This window comes from Chaetodon auriga, chromosome 5 (assembly GCF_051107435.1).
Source record: "Chaetodon auriga isolate fChaAug3 chromosome 5, fChaAug3.hap1, whole genome shotgun sequence".
Taxonomy (NCBI): domain Eukaryota; kingdom Metazoa; phylum Chordata; class Actinopteri; order Chaetodontiformes; family Chaetodontidae; genus Chaetodon; species Chaetodon auriga.
The window spans coordinates 14,950,098-14,972,192 of record NC_135078.1 but is presented as its reverse complement, the minus strand read 5'-3'; the positions used below and the strand labels follow the sequence as shown (position 1 = coordinate 14,972,192).

The 22,095-nt window shown below is 41.6% G+C and overlaps 1 protein-coding gene across 2 annotated transcripts in view; it reads right to left on the bottom strand.

The window, feature by feature from the left end:
* LOC143320584 (ADP-ribosylation factor-like protein 15) overlaps positions 1-22,095 on the bottom strand; it is a 99,780-nt gene that overhangs the window by 27,578 nt on the left and 50,107 nt on the right. For both annotated transcript variants that reach the window (XM_076730382.1, XM_076730381.1), the window contains exon 4: positions 20,998-21,206. In XM_076730382.1, coding sequence (XP_076586497.1) covers positions 20,998-21,206 — 209 coding nt within the window. The remainder of the gene's footprint in view (positions 1-20,997; positions 21,207-22,095) is intronic.

Sequence of the window (22,095 nt, the reverse complement as noted above, 5' to 3'; positions counted from 1 at the left end):
ACCTATTCTCTGACTGGAAATGATGTGAGGGCTGGTTAATGGCATACACAGTCAGCCAGTAGAAAGCAGCAGTCCGTACGGTTCAGTAACCCCTTTAGCGTGATATGTTATCTCACTTGAAGAATGTTTGTGATAATGCTGTGGCTTTAATCGTACCCAGGCAGGCTTGTGTTGCTCAAGACACCTGGTTTCCAAATCCTGTTGGTCACATCTCCATTTTTGGTCGACATTTTTTTCAGCCATTAAATGCACCTTGTGTGTGTGTGTGTGTGTGTGTGTGTGTGTGTGTGTGTGTGTGCGCAGACAGGGTGGCCACGGCTGTTCACCAGCTTTGGCTGGTGCACGAGAATGCAGGAATGCATTTTTGACAAACGACTGAATCTGAAATCAGTGATGTTCAGTGAGCAGGCTGTGTGTGAGACTGTGTTAATATGAGTACAGTATTACTGCTGTTCAATATTTCTTCTTCTGCATTTTGCCTCGTCTGCTTTTATAAATGAAGTCAAAAAGTACAAGAATATGGACGGGTGCTGATTTGCAAATTTTAGAGAGAAAAACCAGGCAATGATTTACTAAATTAATCTGCTCAATGCTCTTTTCATGCTCTTTCTTCACTCCACTCAGTATATATTATTTATAGCCACTTGATCAGGCTGTTCCTCTGACAGGGTTAAAAAGCAGAAACCCTGTAATGAAGGGAAACATGCAATCTGTCCCCGTAGTCACTCGGACTGAACTGTACCAGAGAGAGTTAGCAAACACTATCAGACCATCTTTTAAGCCTGTAGGAAGAAAATATTGAGCAAACCTCTCCAGCCAAAACTGTCACTAAAAATCATTTAGTAGACTTTCTCAAATGCAGGCTTCCCATTCGCCTCACCTGCTCGGGGGCGTCAACTGAAGTTTGAAATGCTAGCAGTGTAACAAGAGGTCGCTGTAATGCTCTGCATTGATAACACCACTAATGCACATTATCAACTTGGAGACAGAGCTGTTTTTATCATCTCTTCAGTATGTCTTTAATAACATGATCAGTATACTGCTATTGTGGAAAGAGTATTGGTATTACTTTAATTCATTAACTGAGGGATTTAAATAGAGAAAAAAATGATTCAAAATATAGATGATGTATATGAAATCATTCAGCAACTGGCTTTGAAGAAAACAATAAAACACAAATTGAGCAGAATTGCTGAGTAGGTTCTGAGTGGCTGGATATTGTACGCAAGAGGCTGTGTTACCTTAATACAAAACCCCACAATCAGTGAGTCTCTGGGCCTTTTTAATTGTCTGCAGAATGCATTCATTTATATAATCAGAGTAAATAATCTTTGGCAAACAGCTCCATTTTTCACTGACGAGCACAAAGATACAAACTAAATCTCTACGACACGTGTCCCTGCTGTGTGGCACGACTGCGGTGCTGACAGATGTGCTCACAACTTTATGAATCTCAAAAATGTACAGGTGTGCAAAACCAGACACACGTGCAAACAAGCCTTAACATCTGCTTGCTTCCACACCCAACATCACAAACCACCTCTCCTGCCTTTGACAGATACAACAGGTAAGGCCATATACTGTTTACATGAAAGACAATGCTTGCCGATGCAGATGAGCACCTCCCACGCAACTACCTCACTCCTAACCTCCCTCTTGGCAGAGCATACCAATTTCCACCTGGATGGTCTTCAACTATGTGCCAAGAGGATATCACGGCAGCTCCATATCCTCTGTGTGACAGTGTAATTCCCTCTGCCCTGCAGCAATGTCTGCAAAACTCAGACAGTTTACATGTTCATGTAGCTACATTGCACTGGGGAAGAGTGATCTGCCAAGTATTCTGTGCATTCATTTGCTTTCTGGCACACACAGTTTAACCCCTCCAACATGTGCTGTCACAGGTGTAACTAAGTCAAAGGGGGAGTTGTGTTTGATCTTTCTTTCAATTCAGTGTATGTCAATCAAAACGCAACACTCTTGACTGATTGTTGAGTCTTCTGCTTTGTTACGTTTTAATATATAAGCTGCAGCATTCGAGATGAGTGGAAGTACTTCATTTTAGTGCTGAGCAGCACAGTAATGACTGTGTTATGTGGATGAATGGATGTGGGGTACCGGGAGATATCAAGTTCCAGACATTATTCAACCCAGGTATTCAGAAGAAAATCTACTATAATTAGGTAATATTGTATTTCACGCTTGATTACGGTACAAAGGAGAGTAGTAAAATACATTTCACTCATTTAGATTCAACATGTAATTAAATCTTCTAAATCTCCAGATCACTGACAGTCCAGGTTTCTTTAATCTGTGATGAAATGTTACATGCTTTCAATCAAATACAGTAAAGTACAGTAAGCCACAAAATTATTATTTAAGATTGCAAAACCCTCTGGCTATGTGCCAGTATATTACAGTAACTATAATACCACCTACATTGCAGAAGTGGTTAAATGAACAGATGAAATAAAGTAAATACACTTTCAAGACTAGACTGCTAAATAGTTCACTGACTAGGAAGTGGTTAGATATTAAAGACTTCATTTACAGCTCCTACAACACAAGCACTACAAAGACTCCATGATTTCCATGTGAGTTGTCCCAACTCAGTGGAGTAGTTCACTATTTGGGTTCTGGGCTGCCCCCTATCGGAAGAGTCAAGAGCAATCCATTCCTAAATACCTGTGGGGCTGAGGAGAACTGATGAGAAGCAGAAAGTTTAGTGGTGATGGATTTCTCGAACAAGAGCCAAAAACATCCCAGTTCAGCTGAACGCAAGCTAGTTTGGGAAATATACTGTACTATTATGGGATAATTGATCTGTGATCATGGTGGTCAACATCCAGTTATGTACCAGGGTGCATTACAGTTTTAGTATTAACATGATTTAGAATCTGTTTGTTTGCACCAATAATAAAGGTGAATGTCGTAAAATGTGCCAAAATGACAAATTACACTTCTCCTCTCTCTCAGAGTCAGTCAGTTGGTCAGAAAGCTTCTCCCACATCATGTCTAGATTTCTTTTTTTCTACAAATTCACAGCCAACTGAACATCCTTGGTCAGACTTATGCCTGAGGACAGACAATCCAGCACAAGGCTCTGTGGGTGCTCTGTGAAAACCTTTACCAGGTTCCCAGACAGTATGAAAATTGACTAAAGGATTTTTTGGAAATAGGATGTTACACCTCTCAGAATGAGCTTGAGACAACTAACAAACAGCCGAAGGAACAAACAGAGGCATATGTTCTTCAGTTTTTAAACCGATTCTCCATCGTAGACAGCCAACACCAAACACCCCCCACCCTCCACCCCAAGCTAAGGCTATCAGACAACTAAAGCTGCAAAAGTAAAACGACCTGGTGACTGTTAAAGCCCTTGGGAGAGTTTCTGTCTGGTTTCTGGGCTCGTCTATCAATCTTGAGACTGGATTATATATACTCCTGTGTATTCCACAGACCAAACCATAGGACTGACCTCAGATAAACACAACTCAGGGAATGACTAAGGCCAGGCCAGGTTTTATAGATGTTTGTGCAGATATAATCTTGAGGAAATGTCACCAAAGAATATCTAACAAATGAGGAAAACATGTCCACATTTTATGCATAGGGATTTTACGGAAAATCATTTGTTTCAAGCCAAAGCTGTAATAATGTACATTTTAATCTCCGGTTCTTGAAGTGTGGGAAGACCCAGTGGATGGATCTTCCAGGTCATGTCCCCCATCCTCTTCCCTCTTCACACACAGACTGGCCAAAAGCACTGTGGTCCTGCCCTCCTGGCCTGCAGGTCAGCGGACGCGCCGATTACCCGCAAGTCCTTGACACAAGACAAATCTGAGCGCTTTCATCTGTGTCGGTGGGTCACCCCTCAAAGCCTTGTTACAGGATTGGCGCTCGCCAATTAGCACAATTAGCTTTTGGCAAGCTGCCGGGGGTGTCACATGGCACCAGCTTTGCACTGATGGTACCTGACAAGCCCGCAGATCAGTCATGTCTGCCATCACAGGGGGTAAGTTGGTTGCAGGATGGACAGGAAAACAAAGATGCAACTCTTGAATTAAACACAGAGACATACGTGTGAGTACACAGGCTATAGACACAATGGAGGCACAATCTTTTCTGCACAATCTTTAGTAAAGGCTCAGGTCCACCATGCGGCAGTAGAAAAGGTGTCCCTTTCCTGATATTAGTATTAGTTAATCAAAAAGGGTGACTCATAACGAAGATACAAGCAGAGTGTGAAGCTCACAAGCAGAAGTTCTAATATGATCAGAAAACAATGCAGTCATCAGTCACATTACGTTGAATAATGCATTTCAAAGTATTCTTTCTGCAAAGTATGATGACAGAAAACCTTGAAGACACATTGGTCTTGAGATGGACCTGTAAAGTTTTTCTCTAGCTTTATAATCCTGCACAGTCATATATCTCAACCTGTCATTTGTCTTTTTAGGACAGGGAGAGAGTTTGTTTGTGAGGCCTGGTTCCCCTAATGTTTTATCCAGAATGCACTGTTGAGAGGCTCACATGTCAGAGTCTTTTGAAGAGATGAGAAACATTGGCAAATAAAGTGGCTTTATTGGGGGAAATCCAACCCAAGAAAGTGTTCCCTGCCTTTTCAGGAAAAAAAATGTCCATGGGTACAGTATAGGAGGAGAACATCTGGAGGTGGTTGTGCCATGAAGGAATGCAGACGCTAAAACACGGATGCTTTGGACAGAGTGCAGAGCATCATTATGTCAATGTGGGTGTGTCTATTGTATGTGTGTACAGCATGCATGGAAAATCAGCTTGGAAAACAATACATCAACAGCGTTATACTGTAGGAGGCCAACACATGTACCCGAACTACCTGCATTATGCAGCAACAACGCGGAGAGACCACTGTCACATGTTTGATTCAGGATCAGGTCGTTTAAAAGCTGAAGACAACCCTGGTGACTAACAAAACAGCACTAACACAACATCAGAGGGACACTCAATAAGTTCTCTATCTGTATGAATCCTTAACGCTGCTGCACTCCATGGAAAGGATCCCTGATCCTGAAACTGAGCTGAGATCCACAAAGAGAGGCAGACCATAAACAAAACTTCAAAGCCACTTTGCAGTTATCGAAGTACAGGAAAGAGAGCCGTACCCTCAAAATATTTTGATAGAGGAGGGTTAATAGAGATAGAGACTCAGGCCACAGCCAACCATGTTTTGTATTCAATGCCTCCCAGGTCGAAAAGAACAAAAAGCCATGTTACTGTTTCTCTTAGGATGAGCCAATACACTTGAACTATATGAAGATAAGGCTGGAGGTGTCCATCAATTCCTCATCACTGATGTGGCAGGTTGATAAGACTGTTTAAGCACACCTACGGTACCAAGTAGAGCTATTATGAAAACACGGGCAAAACCTGTGGCCTGGATGCAATTGGTGTGCTGATAAAAGAGCCCCAGACGATGGGCTGAGAGATAAGCGGCGTGGGGGATTTTGGGGCACTGACACTCTCATTTGCAGCTTTGTATTTCTTTGGCCCTCTCGCTTTTCCTCAGCCTCATCAGTGTAATCTCTGTGTCTGGCTACAGCAAGTATCTTAGGTAACACTGCTCAAGATTAGTATCTCCCCCTCAAAACAAGAAGCCAGGAAGTGTCCCGTCTGTCATTATCACAATTCACCCAGCACTGTGGTTTTCCTCCTCACATCAAATCCATTCTTTATGGTTTCCTTCCCAGGGATCTTGTGTTAGTTTTTTTAAACCTTTCCAGCTGAGGATAGTAAAGGAGAGGGAGACCACAGCGTCTGTGTATGTGTGTATCTACGTGCGGTGCAGTCGGAGTGCAGCTGCATTCCTGAGGGTGAGCAGTGAATTGACCACACAACACCATGGTGTGTGCAGGAGTGTGACACAACCAGGAAGGGATATTGTGGTTGGGAAGGTTTGTTGATGTAAAACACAACAGTTTGATTTCCACGAGCGCACGCATAAATGAGCACATCAGCACAGCTGCTCGTGGATAGACGTGTTAGAGCGACACACCTTGTCTGACAACACTCAGGCGCATCTGGAGGTCTCGAAGAAGAGACAAGTTAAAAGAGCGGCTTAATTATCTGGCCTGAATACCAAAGACACTCAAATGAAAACATTCCCATCTCTTCTCCTCTTCACTCTTCCTGTCACAACGTTTCTTCTCCTCACAAAAACAGACCATGTTTGCAATCCACATGAAAGCCTCAAAATAAAGAGTGCACCAAAACACCTTATCATCAGTTGCTAATTGCACCGGGAAGGAGCATTTACAAAGAAAGGAAAACATAGTGACCCTAAAGTATATCGCAAAACTGTGATTTATGCCAGCAAAACAAAAATCAAAGAAAGGGAGGCTGAAAATTCCGTCTTTTTCTCCGAAGTCATTACGCACAAAACTTGTTTCAAAACAACTTTGTGTGACTTATTCCCTGTAATCAAATCAAATGGACCACCTGAACCAGTCTGTTGCTCCAGCCCTTGGGTGTTTTGGATGTTAATCTGCTGAAGTGATTATAAACTAAAGAGACTGCTTGGGAAATAAGTCACAAACAGTGACCTCATCCAGTGTCTGCTAGCGGAAATAGCATGTTGAAAATGCACCGTACTAATTGCTCTTGATCCCCAGTACCTGGTTATCCTTTGCTTAGCTACAATAATGTTAGATTTGACTCAGTGTTTTCAGCTGTTTTTCTATCCTGCTTTCCAATGACAATTCAACATAATGAAAACATCTTGTGGCCCCATAACATCAGGTCCTGCCACTCCTGCTTTCTGTTGAAGTAATATCCAAACTTTGACATCTTGCACTGCATCAAAGGAACTGGTCACAGGATGCACTGTGGTTCACTGCACGGTGAACATTTGCAGTACACTTTGTCACTTGGCTATCTGATATTAACAAAGCTAAGCGTAAATGCATCCAAAAAACATTCAAGATAGACTGAAATCTGGCGAATCAAACCACCTGTAGGGGAGGTTTGAGATGTATTCTAACCAGATGTTGAAAATGTGCAAATATTTCCGCCTCTCCAGGACCCAAACGCAATCTTTACTCCTCCCATAGCACAGCTTCATCAGTAACTAGTATGTAGAAATATCCACTCACTGTTTTGGTTTCTTAATACATCTTATACATCCATCTCGGTCTCCTCTGTCGTTGTGATAACAGCAGCTAAAGTTAAACTAAAATTACACTGAAATTAGCTGCTACTGGATCTGCTTTAACCTGTATAAAACCTTTATATTTCATGAATGACTCGTGCAGACAAGTAAATGTACAACCCTGAACGATAAAAATCTATTATGGCAATATTCTGCACTGCATCGTCAATTAGCACTACCATGAGGACGTGGACAAAGCCGACGGTTTCGTGTATGGAGCCGCTCAATCGTGGTGCAGATGTATGTGAAAGGGTGCAGTCTGGTTGTCTTGTCACAACATTCAGTTTGAGCCCTGAAGACAGAGACGGCATTATCCTCTTATTGTCATGGAGAGTAGTGCCTTGGAGACTTGAGGCACAAAGGCTGAAGGAAAGTTAGCCTTAAATCTTCTTTGGGGATAGAGTTAGACATTTGCATGATGGAAGAACATCCTCAGACGAAGGCTTCATGTTCAGTCAGTGGGGTTAGGATAGAAAATCACCTTTATGCCTGCTGGATATCAGTGACTTCACTGGTACATATTGTGCCTTTTTTGTCTTATAAGCTATGACGATACAACTACGACTACTACTATGAGTACAACTACTACTATTAATAACAATTATAATAATAAATAATAACAATCTTAATTGTACAGCTCAAAGTGCTTTCACAGGAGGAAAGAGAAAGGGGAAAAAGGGAGAGGAGGCGTATTTGTCTAAACAATGAAATGCAATCTTTACCAGAAATTGCACAACAAAAACTCCACACAGAAAAGACATGTTTGTGCTAGACAACAAAAGCTGGTCTGCAATCACTCAAGCGTGGGTGAGCTAGGCCTATGTAAACTTTGATGGCGAAATTTACCAAGGTGTGAATATCTTGTGGTTAAAACAGTCAGAAACATAAAGCCAGCTTGTATTAAGTTCCATACCTCAGATTTGCATACACTTGTGCATGTCCACACGTGTGTGTCCACACACCTTCCAGACTCATTACACCCCTGTACCTCCACTCAAGTGGAAAAACACACCAATCACTTTCCCCATAGCATCGTCACTCCCTTGCTAGCTCCCAGTCAACATCCACCCCTGTCACCCTTGCTCAAAAAAATCCTTGAGGAGGTCAACTAAGAGATTAAGACCCTTCAAATGGGGTCATAGAGATCAATGATCAAACAGCGAGCCTGTCCCAGCCCCCAAACCCCCACTCCACCCACTTTATTTCAGGAAGCCTGATAATAGAGACAAAAAGGCTGGCTAACTACTTCCCTACACCATGACCCAACCACCCTCTTAATCTGTGGCGGTGGCCTAACCTACAGCTGGGACTGACAGTTCCACCAGTCACTGATCAGAACATCTCCATTAAGTGGGGGTGAATCTCAGCAATGTGAGAGTAACTCTGTTCACAAATCTACCAAAGACACTGGTGAAAGGGGAGAGTCCAATGATATAAAACACTGTCTGCAAAATACAATACTTATATTTTATGACGTGTAATCACAATTTATGCCCATTGCTACATTTTAAGCTCACTAGAGATGTAAAATTATTAGACATTCATAGATACTAAAACAGAAAAAAATGAAACCTGTAAAAGTACATTTCTTGATCCAATGAGTCCATCAATTATAAGACTTGGTGAAAACATGCAATCACACCTGTCACACAATGATCTATTTCATCTACCCTGCTGTGCACACAGACATTGGTCGAATGAGACCTCTTACATGGAAAAAACAATTTCTTGGTTGTGGGTTTTCCATCATTGTGTGAGCCACATTCCTGTGAACCACAGGAGAACAGAGCAGGCTGCAGACAAACCCACTCAGCTGTGGGGTTGGCTCCAGAAAAAAAAAGGTTGTTCCTTTCCAAAAATACGCCTTCCAGTGACTTCTACATTTTCAAACACTGGGGGAGATTCAACACTTTTAGAAGTAAAAGTAAAATAAAAAAAATAAAAAAAATATTGGGAGTCTATGAGTGACGAAGGAGAAGGGAGGACATGGAAAGTGATAAGAAAATAAACAGCACACGGTTTGACAGACCATAACGGAACTACCCTGCGGGTACATCTATGACATAAAGCTATGTATACTCTGAAAATAAGGTACAGGGTTGTACCACTTGTCAATCCAGCTATACACTTCTGACAGAAAGGTCTCAGAGTCAATAAACTGTTACAGTTTATAGCCATTATTTCACCACAATGTTTTGAAAGAAGTTGTGTGTCAAGTTTGGTCTAAGCACAGCTGGGCAGATGAATGAACGCTAAAAAAGGCCAAGAAAAGGGAGTAGGCATAGAGAGAGAGAGAGAGAGAGAGAGAGAGAGAGAGGCCGGGGATTTGACACTTCCTGTCTCCAGTGTTTATCAATGGAACTGATAGTATTCTGACACTGTAGTTGTGGGAAAAGAGTAGACAGAGTGAACACACAGTGAACTCCTCTTTTGTATAACTCTAATATTAAGTAGGAAAAACAGTCATACCCCCGCAACCCTGAAAGTGATGCGCGGGTATAGAAGATGAATGAATGAATCCACACACACACACACACACACACACACACACACACACACACATATATATATATATATATATATAGGCTCTAAGCGTAGAGTAAAGGGAAGGAAATAAAGGATGCATGCCACATTGCAAAATGAGTAGAAATGAAAAAATCCCATCCAGTAAAAAAAACAAACTTGAACATGTAAATGAAGGGTTAAATCCAAGAGACCTGGCCAACAATGACTTCATCTATGCAGTGCAGATGCAAAGTCTCACTTCACCACTCATCAGATGGCATTTCAAGATATGTGTAATGCTTTCTTTCGTTGTCTATCACCCCCTCTCAGTGTGCGTGTAAGTGTGTCTCTGACACATTCATATATACACAGCATGTAAGTGTTACAACGTAGAATATAGATGCAGAGACATTGCAGTAAACGTAGAAGGCCACAACAGCCGGTGACTGCAGTTCTCAGAGTGGGGTTTCCACTCTATGCTCCATTAACATAATCCAAAACTCATCGAATCGTTCACCAGCCACACTCCAACAAATCTATCAAGCTATAACTCAAATAAAGTCACCCAGGCACCAAACGCATATACTTTCATAAGGAAATTGAATGCATAGTGGCCATTTACAGTTTAACACTGAGAACTCGACCTCTGAGAGCCTCTTCCCTCGACCTACTGTCCAAGACAAGGTCTCATCAACAAATGAGATGTTCTCAGCTTGGCTTGTGATTGTGTCAACAGCAGCTAGATGCAGCCAAGAGAAAATGTTCTGTGAGGAAAATGATTCTTTATAGGATCAACACTGAAGGCAGAAAACATGGCACATATGGCACATATGAAACAAACAATGTCTGAATCATGCATATACTGTGTCTGAGTGCATGTGTGTCTGCCAGTCTGTTTCTGTCAAAACATGGCAAATTGATGATTAATGATTGTTTGCATGCTGGTTGGTGAGGAGGTGAAAATCTGTCACAGTCTGCAAGATGCTTCCTGGAACAGTTGTCTCCATTTTCCGGAAATTGAGACGACAAGAACGAGAAGAGCGTTTAAAAACACAATTTTAACAATTAACACCAACCTTCAGCAATTCACTTTATTGTTTCACTGGTGTAGCAGAGAACGCTCCACGAGTGTGTGACGCATTTGAGTGGCTGCTCGTCTGTGTGGTGTAACTTTGTCACAATGCATAAGCAACATCAGATTTAGCTTTGGTACACTGAAAACAGATGTGCTCCAATTCATACCAGGCACTGTTTTCCTCACAATGGGCTGAAGGATGAAGGGACTGTTCCGGACTGGATTGACTTGAGTTTGAGTGTGTGTGTGTGTGTGTGTGTGTGTGTGTATGAGTGAAGGACTGAGGGTGTGAAAGAGAGAGAGAAGAGAAAGAGAGAACATGGGGGGGGTGCTTTACCCCTTGAGTCATTTGGAGACTTTCACCACAGTGTTTCAATGCTTCTGTCTTCAATTTTGGGGGGAAAGTCATCATCACGGTTCTCAAGGTTAGAGCTTGCAGCCTCTCCGTTTTTCCTTGGTTAACAGTATTTTTTATTTATCCCTGTCTGTCCTGTATTCTCTCACCATTCCACGTAACACCTTCTGTTCTCCCCCCTCTGTGACTCAATCTATCATCTTTTGCACTCTAGCAACCCCAACTCCAAGAAAGCTGGGACGCTGTGTTAAACATAAATAAAAACAGAATGTGATAATTTGCTAATCCTTTTTGACAAATACTCAATTGAAAACAGTACAAAGACAATATATTTAACGTTTTTCCTCATTGGAAATCATCAGCCTCATTGATCTTTGTAAATATCTGCTTATTCTGAATTTGATGCAGCAACACATTTCAAACAAATTGGGACAGGAGCAACTGAAGACTGGGAAAGTAGCGGAATGCTCCAAAAACACCTGTTTGGAACATTCCACAGGTAAACAGGTTCACTGGTAACAGGTGATAGTATCATGATTGGGTATGAAAGGGACATCCTGGAAAGACTCAGTCGTTCACAAGCGAGGATGGAGAGAGGTTCACCACTTTGTGAACACGTGATTGTATAAAGGATGTTACTACATGGACTCGGGAACACTTCGTAACACTGCTGTCACTAAAAATAGTTGATGCAAATGAATGCATTCTGTTTCTATTTACGTTTCACACAGTGTCCCAACTTTGCTGGAATCAGGGCTGCGTCATCAGTTCAATTCTGTTCTCTTCCTCAGGTTAGACCAGCGCCAATAGAACCAAAGAAGACCTCTACCACAGCCCACTAACGCTGACAGCATTTTCTAAAACAAGAGCCCCTCGTGAACGCAGTCCATTAGGCCCATCCATCTAAACAGACCTGCTTTGTTGAGGTGTTATATCAACAGGGTGACCTCCCCTCCACTCCTCCCCAGCTTCCTTGGGCCCCCCAATGGCAGGAGATTGATGTCAACAAGGAATTTTGTCCCACATTTCCTTCAACCTCCTCCAGACCCACCCTCCTCCTGAAAAACACTTGCACCAGCACAGAGGGCCCCAGTGAGGCCTTAACAGGCCCACTGAGCTGCATTACCCCACCATCACCTTCTCTCACCCCTCCCTCATGCAGTGTCAGAAACACCAGTCACTAACAAGTCACTAACATTACACCATAAACAAGGGGTGCCCCAGAAAACAGCATTAGCGAATGCAAGTATGTGTGTGTGTTACGGAAATGAGCCACCTTGTTCTGTCAACAGAGTGGTTGCTGTGAGAAGAGGGCCAACATGGAGACGTCATTTGTGTATAGTGTCATCGCCAGAAGAGCTGCCAATAGAATTCAGACCAACTAAATTTGGGCTTGTTTTATGGGTGGTGCTTGTCAAAAATTCACAAGAACCTGCAATGCAGCTGCTGTCTTTGGAGGCTGGCGGAGTTCAGATGGAAAGTCGTTGCAGGAGTCAGGGGTCTTCAGCAGGATGTTTGTAAAATCCAATAAATGTTCCAATAAAACTGCACAATGATCCATAATTTCCTTCACCTGTGGGCCTAATCTAATTTTGCAATCTAGGTCACGCACAGACATTCAGTCACAGACGCACTACGTAGCTTTCCCTACAGACTTCCATCAGAGAATGTGTGCTTTCATATTTACATAAAACATCCTTTTAAATGCTATACAGGATGTTAAACATCATTTCAAAGCATGTCGCTGGCAACTGAGGCTTGAGATATAATGTGCTTTAGAATGAACCATTTTACTGAATAGAGTATTTTTCTTGTTTGAAACGTGTTGCTGCATCAAATTCAGAATAAGCAGATATTCACAAAAATCAATGAAGCTGATGAGGTGAAATGTTAAATATGTTGTCTCTGAACTGTTTTCAATTAAGTATATATCAAAGATTAGGGGAATGCCATATCATACCCTTCAGGATAACATTGGCACAATTTTTAATATGCTAAAAAAAATCATACTGTGATAACGCTAATACTCCCACTTCTGATGTAATGACATCATACTGTTACACACAGCAACAACAAGCTTGGCTGAACCTGAAGGCAACATTGTTTGTGGCTCCATGCTGGAGCAGTCAGTTCCAAAAGGTGAGCATCGTCAGTGGTGGTTTGGTTATGAAAGATCAGATGTACCACAAAATGTGGTAAAATGTAAGAAGTGCAAGAAGACAGTAACAGGGGGCAATACAATAAACTGATTTCTCCACCTCAAGCAGAAGCACTGGGCTGAGAGCAAGGGGAGCCAAAAATCCAGGGAGGAGAGCTCAACAGCTTTGGGAGTTATAAACCAAGCAGGCAGCCTACATTGGCTCAGCACAGCATCACCCAATGTTTGACAAGTTGCACCGCATTTCTCACATCGTCAAGAAAATCACCATCGCAGAAATACCTTGAAATATTGGGATATTATTTCAGAGCCAAATCGCCAACTTCTATGATCACATTCTGTTTTATGTATGTTTTCCAAAGCGTCCAAACCTTTGTTGTAATCTGGGTTGTAGATGGTTCAACATATCGGCCCCTAAAAGTATTAAACAAACATTAACTTGAAGTGGCCACATTAACACGTCAAGTTTAATCTCAGGACACCTGAATAAATCCTATTTTGGCCACATATGCCTCTGGAAAATAAATAGGCTGAAGACATCATAGGGTCCCCATGAAACCAGTCTCGTGTGAAAGGTACTTGAGTAGGGGGATTGAAGGGGAACACTGTGGCGAGACTTGCAGCATTATATCCATGCATCACATATGGTATATACAGAACCTAAGGCATGACTTCTTGTTTTAATTTAGGGTGACCTGTCTAATAAACATTTAGACATGCTTAAATCATTTAAACATTTCAAAGGGATTACTAAGGATGGAACAGGACGGAGTTTTCTGGAGCAAATTGTTATGATGGATCAAAGGTTAGGGCTCTTGTTGAAAAGGTTGTTTTCAAAGGGTTATGGATAACAGTAATCTTCAACGTTATTACAGCTTTTTTTTTATTACCTGCGTTTCTCTAGTGTAGATCACTGTTTAAATAATTAACTTTCACATGTCTTGGTCTTCATTTCTGCAGCAGACTATGAACAGCAAGAATATAAAGAGAGGTTTGTTTCCACTCCACGTCTACCACTTACCATTTATTACAGTTCAAACTTATTATGGTTAAGAATGATAAAAACATAATAGTTCAGCTTCTCTAACATGTAGGGTGTTTTTACAGCGTCTCTCTTCTAACCTGGTGATGACCTCATAAACAGTGTAAAGCTTCTATGAAGCAAAAGTTTGAGTGAAGTAGCTCCACTGGCCCAAAACATCTCAAAGTAATGTGCACTGACCCCTTAGTGGGACTTGTTTACTCAGGAAAAAAGCTATTGGAAATTCTAATAAATAATGAAAACATACATAACATACCGGGTATATATGGTGTCTTATACAAGACCTTTAAAGGATAGTGCATGTGAGATTATTTGGGTCCTGTGGAAACAGACAGGGCTGTACGACTGATGTAGACACTTTTTCTGGTACTGGTGTGGAAGCTACAAGCTGAAAATGACCGTTTAGCACAATAGATGACATTTACTATGCTTACCTACTTTCCTTGGACTTTCACACTGGTTTCTGGGAATCGAACACCACTTATGCTTCACTGTATGATTTAAACTACACGCAGAACATAACAGTATAAAATGTCTCATAATACATGCTAAACCTAACTCTTCAGGAAAATCAGCTACAGCAGCTACGCAACAAATTCAGTCAGAGAGGTAATTCACAGTACAAGTACACATTCTCTGCAAGTAAAAGAGTGATGAGTGAGTGACAAATGAGTGTAATAAGTGGTTTCAGAAATGCAGCTGGACACAGTGTACATAACATGACACTTTCTAGGGTTCACTCTGAGGCCTTGCTGCAATGCTCCTAACAACCTGGCTGCTGAGGATGAGAAAATTGTGGAAATAAGAAGTGGCATATCTTTAATTGTGCTTTTATCCTTAGCTGAGGAGACACGCTGCACTTACACTGGACCACCAAGGCCAGTGCTAAGAGTGGTTTGCCACCTGTTTCTGACATGTACCTAGGTACTTTTAGCGTAACTTTCATTTAATATTAAGCAACTCAGCTCTACAGTAGAGCATTTTGACAACCTTTATCAATAAGTAATGTGAACACATAAATATTCCCAAACTTCCTGAAGACAAACCATACGCAACTTAGGTGGCTTAAGGAACAACGTACCTTAGCAGCTGCCACAACTAGCAAGACCTCCTCAGTTCTGTTAATAATTTACATTTTACAATTAATAATTTACAATTACAAAGCAAATATTAATTTTAATAATGAGGTATGTGATGATATGTGATGGCTGCTAACACCAGATAGGGGCTGTTGTTGCTGCAACGGAGTCAAATGCTTAGAAAACAAATCTGCCAAAATAATTTAATAAGATGAAGCTAGTATTGTCAATTTGGGGATTATGATGAAGAGTAGCCCAAAGGGAGTAAATAAAACCAAAACAACAATAAAAACAAAAATACAAATAACAGAAAGTGAAAGTGAAAATTGTAATATGGCAAGGGAAGGGAAGATATGAACCAGGAAATGTATCAAATATTCATAAATGCTTTCCTCTAAAAAAAACGTTTTAAGAAGAGATTTGTACAACGCTAAAGATGTAGCTCGCCTGATTTCAATAGACAGAGTGTTCCACAGTCTGGGGGCTCGAACAGCAAAGGCCTAGTCGCCTTTAATCACAAGCCGGGATTCTAGGAACAACCAGAGGAGCTGCACCCTCTGAGCTCAGAGAATGCCTGGGGACATAAATCCTTTTTAGAATTTGGAGCAAGGCCATTGCTAATGCTTTAAAGATGATTAACAAAATTTTAAAATGTAGAAACAAAAAGCAAAAAAGCACTTGTTTCATCAAGATGCTCCATAACAGAGGTGAAAGCTGCTCTAAAGTGAACTAGAAGTGATAGCATGGGAACCTGGAGGGAACTGAAAATAAACTCCAGGAACAGACCCCTGAGGATGTTGAGCAAATGTTTGGTTAACATACAGAGGGTTTGCCCTCTCGCACTGTGCAGTGGTTGAGTGGGCAAACCATTTCCAACCTTCTCTCGCCTTTATTTTCAACAGTGTAACACATGATGTTACCTGAAGCTGGACTTCCATTAATGACATTAATAATGAGGGTTATTACTTCGCTTGTGAGCTTGACATACAGTACAGAGGCAAAGAAACAGTGTGAGAGAAGAGGTCGAGTCAACCATTTCTTTCATAGTTAGTCTAAATTTTTGTTTCATCTTAGCAAAGATTACTCATGAGTCACTGAACACTAAGCTCCTTCAGTGACACAGCCATGAGTCAGATGATAATATGCACACACGGGCATGGTAACACTCATAATGACGATGTAATTGCAAACACACAAACACATTACAAATATACACACACTTTGAAAAGCAGTGCAAATAAGAGAATCTCTATGTCCCCAAAACTGAGTTCAGTGCTACGAGTGCAGCACTCCACAGACCCAGTCTATTAACAGACCACTGCTGGTGTTAATCAATTAAATCTGTCACCACTTAGCCTCACGCTAACAAAAATCACCTCCTTGTCATAAATAAACTAAATAACAACATGGATGTATGTAGGAACATATGTGGATGCCGCCCTTTGGTGTTTGATATTAGCAACTGAGAATAAGAAATCACTGCAATCTGCATGTACGGATTTCTTTTAATGTATGTTTAATAGATGTACGACAGAAAGGTGTGGCGGTGTAGGAAAAAAAAAAATAGCAGCCTGGACGATGCATAAATGCCCATATGTCCAATCATGTTTAACTGACAGAAGTCGATGCAGCATGAAGTGCATCAGTAACAACATCGGCTTCCTCAGCAGCCCCAATCAACTCACTCCATGTAAGTCATTCATTATGAACTCAAATGGCCCACATGACACAGTGCAAAAAAAGGCCTTTAGGTGGACTTAATGTCATCCCTCCTTCCCTACAAGCCAGTCTCACGTGTCATCAGTGTTTGCAAACACTTCTGAAAAGTCAATACTTCCAGAGACTGGTGTGGTGATGGATCAAATATAGCAGAGGACACATCACGCGAACACTGGTGCACAAGCACGGGAAGCTCACAGACTGGATTAATTGGCTGCATTATGAGGGCCAACAAAGAGACCAGTGCTGTGGGCTTAAAGCAAGCAGTTGCCATTTAAAATATCAATAAAATTAGCAGGTTTCCGTGACTATAGTGGTGCAACCAGTCCATGCTGATTAGTTAAACTAAGTCAAACTGATTCAGGTGGAGTCACAGGTTTTCCTCGAATATATTCAGTTTGGCTCACACACAGTACAATCTGGTATAGAGCTTTTCTCTCTATTATTTCCCACTGCAGATGTCACGTTATCTTTCAGAAAAGAAGAAATAATGCTTTGCTGATGATGTATGTGTGTGCATACATATTTTTTTTTTTGAAACACGAGTGAGCATTGTAAGGAGAATGCTGTCCGTAACATCCTACTCCAAGAGGCTCCTCCTCCGGTAGGCAGGTAGAGTGGTAGAGAATAGCTAGCAAAGAGGAACAGAGAGAGAGAGAGAGAGAGAGAGAGAGAGAGAGAGAGAGAGAGAGAGAGAGAGAGACTTCACTGGTTGTGCTGTGTTTTATCCCTGCCTCCACTATCAGTGATTAATTTTGTCCTGAGGGGAGGTGGTGACATGACCTACTACTCCATGACTACAACATGACATTTCTACTATCTTCTAACTATTACAGCCTGTCTGTTGGTGGAGTGGCAAGCTGCTGCTCGAGACAAAAGAAAAAAAATGCTCTCATGGGGTTTCTGTGCCGGCCAAGGCTGGTAAAATGTTCAGTCAGAAGTACAGTACATTTATTCCTGTCAGTATACAGAGAGGATTCGAGGAGCAAAACCTGGCTGTATTATATATATATATGTATACATGTTGAAGATTAAATGCTACACACTGACAAGCAAAACAACCAAAATCACAACAGAATCTGTAACTTCAATAAGGGGAAATACAGGCAAACAAACCAAAAAAAAAAAAAAAAAAAGAAAAAGAAAAAAGGTAATCTGTGTTCCAGAGGCCAAAAGCTGTTTCATGGGCCATTTACCGGCATGGATAAAAAGCAAGCATCTTGGAAGCACATGCCCTTCATGTTCTCCAACCCTGTGAAACAGATGAATGTATTTCAAAAAGTGAGCTTAGGCTGGAAAATCTGGCTATATTTATATATATGTATTTATATAAAAACAAAAGAAAAATCCTCATTGATCATGGTTAGTTGTTATGTTCGATATTTCTGTTAATATTTCTGTTTATACTGCTGGTATAATTGTTTGTTGTTCAATTTGAGGGAGCAATGGTTTCTCAAAGCGCCTTCCAGATGTTTAAGCTCATCGTGTCCCTGAAGGTGAGCCAAGACACATGTAAGAGAAACACATTTCTTGCATTTGCATCCATAACCTTATTCTTGTGGTCAAAACCCACAGTATGCTTACAAGTGAAAAGTTGGTCCACTGTTCCACAATCTGTATGCCAGTTGTATTTATCCTGAAGAGGCGTGTCAACCAAGACAGCCCAACAACACTCAGAGCTCTTTGAACCTCATCTCTGGCACCTGGGAAGCTTTCTGATTACAACCTTCGGCAAAAAGATGTGCAAAGTTTACATCTTACAACTCTGCCTCCTTCACAGAGAGCATGTCTGTCCAGTTCACAAGTTTCTCAAAGTGTGCTTCCCACACTGCCCAGTGATTTGTCCAAGCAAGGTAAGCAGTCCTACTCTCCTTTCCTGAATTATTGAATGCTTTGATGGAACCTTGTTGAGGCCAACCAAAAATCAATTTTTATGAACTCCCCAAACACGACCACATTCAAGTTTTCGCTTCTGCGACAGCAAGAGTTTCTAAATAGTGTAGTCCCACCAGCAGGTAATCAGGCTACCACCATGACAGCCACCACAGACCTTACAGCGTCAACCCCTTGAATACACGTCAGCAATAGTGTCTTCCAGAGGTGAGAGTCGGAGACTTTTGATCAGTCAACGGCGCTCGGTACCTCATGTTCAAACACAGTGTTCATTATGTGCAGGCCATGACTAGCACAGAAGTCTAAAGGCAAAATGCCACTCAACAGGCCATTCTGCCCAATCACCCTCCATTATTCCCCACGAGTCTTGAAGTTCTTGCGCAAAACTATGGAGTATCCGGGTGGTGCCCTCTCTTGAATCCACCCAGAGAGTCCAAAAAGGCAGGATACCCCAAACTGGCGTCCTGTGGGACGAAGCAACGGTCTTTTCCTCAGCGACAGTCACTATAACCATGTGATGCCTCTCTACCAGGACAACTCAGAGAGAGGTAAATCCAACAATATCTAGTTGATGTAAGGGGTGTAACGATCCGTGCTCTCAATGAACGGATCGATTCGTTGATCAACAATCCAATAACATCGATGCTACATGAAAATTCCCATGCCATTTCTGTGTCACCATTTCCAGGACATTAGCATTTGTAATCTGTCATCATGTCCATTTAAGTTCTTTATGAAAACATAACGACACTTCCGACGGTTTAGCTGAGTTGAATTTCTTCATCGAAACAATTTGTTGTCTATTGTTAAAGAAAATGATCAAAAATGGCAATGGATGGTTAATATTAAGTCACAATACTTGTAGAATCGCAATACTTAAGAAAGGCAATACATATCAATTGGTCGTGAAGTATCGTGATAGTATCGAATCGGGCAAACTGTCTCAGCCCTAGCGGACAGTGTGTTGCTGCTGGCTAAAAGAGTACCTATGACTAAAAGTGATCGTAATTTAACTCCCAGTCTGCCTCCCATCTTCCGTAAAGCAAATTAAGAATTGCAGGCATAAGTTACAACTTCTGGGAGATCTGTGCTACTGCTGGGAATGAGCGAAATTTAATATCAGCCACAACAACTTAACTCTGAGTCAGACAAAAACACAGTAACTTAAAAATAACTCTAACTAACTAGGCAGTGCGAGAGTGAGGGCTGGTTTTCTGTTTCACATAGACGGCCCTGTTGAACTGCTGGGAACTGACTGTACAACTGTCTCTTTGGACTCTCCTCCCTCCTCTCCCTGATTACTGCCATTCAAAATCTGTTCCTGGCTACTTATATTTATGACTGTCACACTCGGCTATCCAGTCATCATGCAACTGATTGTGTTAAACGGGCATATGGTATCATCTCATATAGATTGTAGGCCCCTTGAATTGAATCGAAATCATTTTGTGGCAGACTTTGTGACATCAGCAAATATCATATTGTTGTCAAACAAATTGATATAATATTGTATCGTGATAAAACTTGTGGTCTACACCCCTACTTCCTGTCTCATACTAGCACAGACTCCTTCCACAATAGAGAGGTGATATTTTGAATGACCATTGCCCCTTGGCAATGTAACAGACTCCTACATCTAAGCTTCGAGGGGGCTGACCCACATGGCATTAGCCCCATGTTATTACTGGGACTGAGCCTTACCACGCCCAATTGATACAGGTCAACCACAAGGGACTTGCCTGCAAGCTCCTGTTCAAGGTCTGGCTGCAGCAGGAGGCCTTGCTTTCACTCTTCCGGATGAGGTTTCTCTTTTCCCAAAAACACTAATTTACTGAAATCTTTTGATCACTCTTAGTTTGGCCCCTCACCGGAGACCAGTTTGCCTTGGCAGACCTGACCTGCAGTGCAACACTGCTCACAGGCTGTCGTTAGACATGCATGGGATGGAATAAATTAGCAATAGAACTGTGAGCGGGCTAGGTTACCTGGTTTGGCGTCCTTGCAGCAGGCTTGTCCTGATGGTTGGCAAGAATGAGGAAAGGCAGTGTGCAGAGCTGCGGGTGCTGCAGGGCTGAGTGAAGCTCATTACGAGCTGCCTCAAGGTCCTCATCTGATGAAGCGCTGTCCAATACGAAGACTACACCCTGTGACCCCTGGTAGTAACGACTCCAATATTTCTTGATGTTGTCGGCTCCTGTAGACAGATGTGACGCCATTAATGTGTCAGCTTTTTAGTGGTCGTTGTCAAAACCGATGTTACTGTTGTCATGTGAAAACCTCATAAGTGCCAGCAGCTCCTGGAGAAGAAGGCTGTGCATCATCAAAAAATAGTGTCAGTTGGTAAACACATTAAATAAGCTCTGTTAGATTTAAAAAATACTACTTGTAATCAATCTGAGTGCAGAACAAAAACATCTTTACATCAATATATTAGAGTATAAGATGTAAATTCTATTGTAACGTTATTTCTGAATGTATGAACCACAGCATCTTGAATTGGATAGCAGACTTTCTGTAACCAAGAACACCAACATATTTTCCAGGTAAAACACATTAATAATGTTTATTTCCAATCAATAATTGCTGTAATATTTGAAATGGTGTTTAATCATTTGGAGGAAAAATAGGCATGATATATACAAATTCTAAAAAAAAGTCAAACATCCACTGTATTTATTACACTTCCTTGTGCAAAACCAAAAACCTCTTTTCATGCCAGATTTCCTGGCAGTTCCACGAGCCATTGTTGAGACACGGGAGTGATCTCCAAAGTCCTTAAAGTAAATACTCTTATTCACTGGATTATTTGAATGGAGTCTGGGCTTACTTTCAAGGCCACACCGACACAGACTTCACAGTGAACAACATATGGTTCCTTTTTTGTGCGCTAATTTGGAGCAAGAACGTCCGCTCACAATGATTTACTTCACAGCAAGTTTATTTGTTAGTGTAAGTAATTTGAGGAAGAGACCTACATGCTCACAAAATGAGTCACTCATGTCCATTTTGCCACCACCCTGCCTGCTTCCACTACCAGTCCATCCTTTTGCCCACTGACACTGAGTGTAGGTGCTGCTTTTGAG